Consider the following 904-nt stretch of genomic DNA (forward strand, 5'->3'; position numbering starts at 1 on the left):
CCATTTTACCAATAAGTCTTCCAATTCATGAACATGAGACATTTTGCCATTAATTTGTGTCTCTTAAATTATTTTCAGCAGTATTTTATAGTTTTCAGTATATGTCTTTCATTTCCTTGGTTAAATTTGTACTTAAGTAGGTATTTATTTATATATTTATTGATGATATTATAAATGAGATTGCTTTCTTAATTTCCTTTTTGGATTGTTCATTATCAGTGTATAAAAATGCAACAGATTTTTTTTTTTTTTAAACCATGATGTTTATTCTAATTGTTGAAATCCTTAAGATGAACTGGATGCCACAACAGCTGCCCTCTTGGGCTTAGGTGTTGTTCCTTCACGGAATCCATGCCTGAATCTGCGGTATACAATTTTTAGGTGCCTCATGCGACCGGTCCCAGTGGTGTTCCGTCTTTTAGCCTTGGCACTCCAGTTATACTTTCTCTTGCGCTTGGCAGGGTAGCCGCACTTGCCACACGTGGACTTCTGAAGGTGGTAGGCCTTCAAGCCACAGCGGCGGCACAACGTGTGCATCTTATTGCGACGCTTTCCAAACGATGACGTCCCCTTCGTCATCTTGTTTCCGCGGCAGGCCCCAAAGAGGTGCAACAGATTTTTGTATGTTAATTTTTTATCCTCCAACTTTGCTGAATTTATTAGTTCTAATAGATATTTGTAGTGTAATCTTTGCAGTTTTCTACACATATGGTTATGTCATATCCAGAGGTAATTTTACTTCTTTCTTTCTAATTTAAATGTGTCTAATTTCTTTTTCTAGCCTAATTGTTTTGGCTAGGTCTTTCAGTACTATGTTGAATAGAAATGGCAGAAGTGGACAACCTTTCAGGTTTTCACTTGCGGGTATGATGACATCTATGGGCTGTTTATATATGGTACTTTT

The 904-nt window shown here is 37.1% G+C and overlaps 1 protein-coding gene across 1 annotated transcript; it reads right to left on the bottom strand.

The window, feature by feature from the left end:
* Nucleotides 1-252: 252 nt before the first annotated feature.
* Nucleotides 253-601, bottom strand: LOC116593188 (60S ribosomal protein L37-like). Its single transcript, XM_032347111.1, has one exon. It carries the CDS (start codon nt 577-579, stop codon nt 286-288), a length of 294 nt encoding a protein of 97 aa, XP_032203002.1. The 5' UTR covers nt 580-601; the 3' UTR covers nt 253-285.
* Between the last annotated feature and the right edge of the window lie 303 nt (nt 602-904).

The sequence above is a fragment of the Mustela erminea genome, chromosome 6 (genome assembly GCF_009829155.1).
Source record: "Mustela erminea isolate mMusErm1 chromosome 6, mMusErm1.Pri, whole genome shotgun sequence".
NCBI classification, from domain to species: Eukaryota; Metazoa; Chordata; class Mammalia; order Carnivora; family Mustelidae; genus Mustela; species Mustela erminea.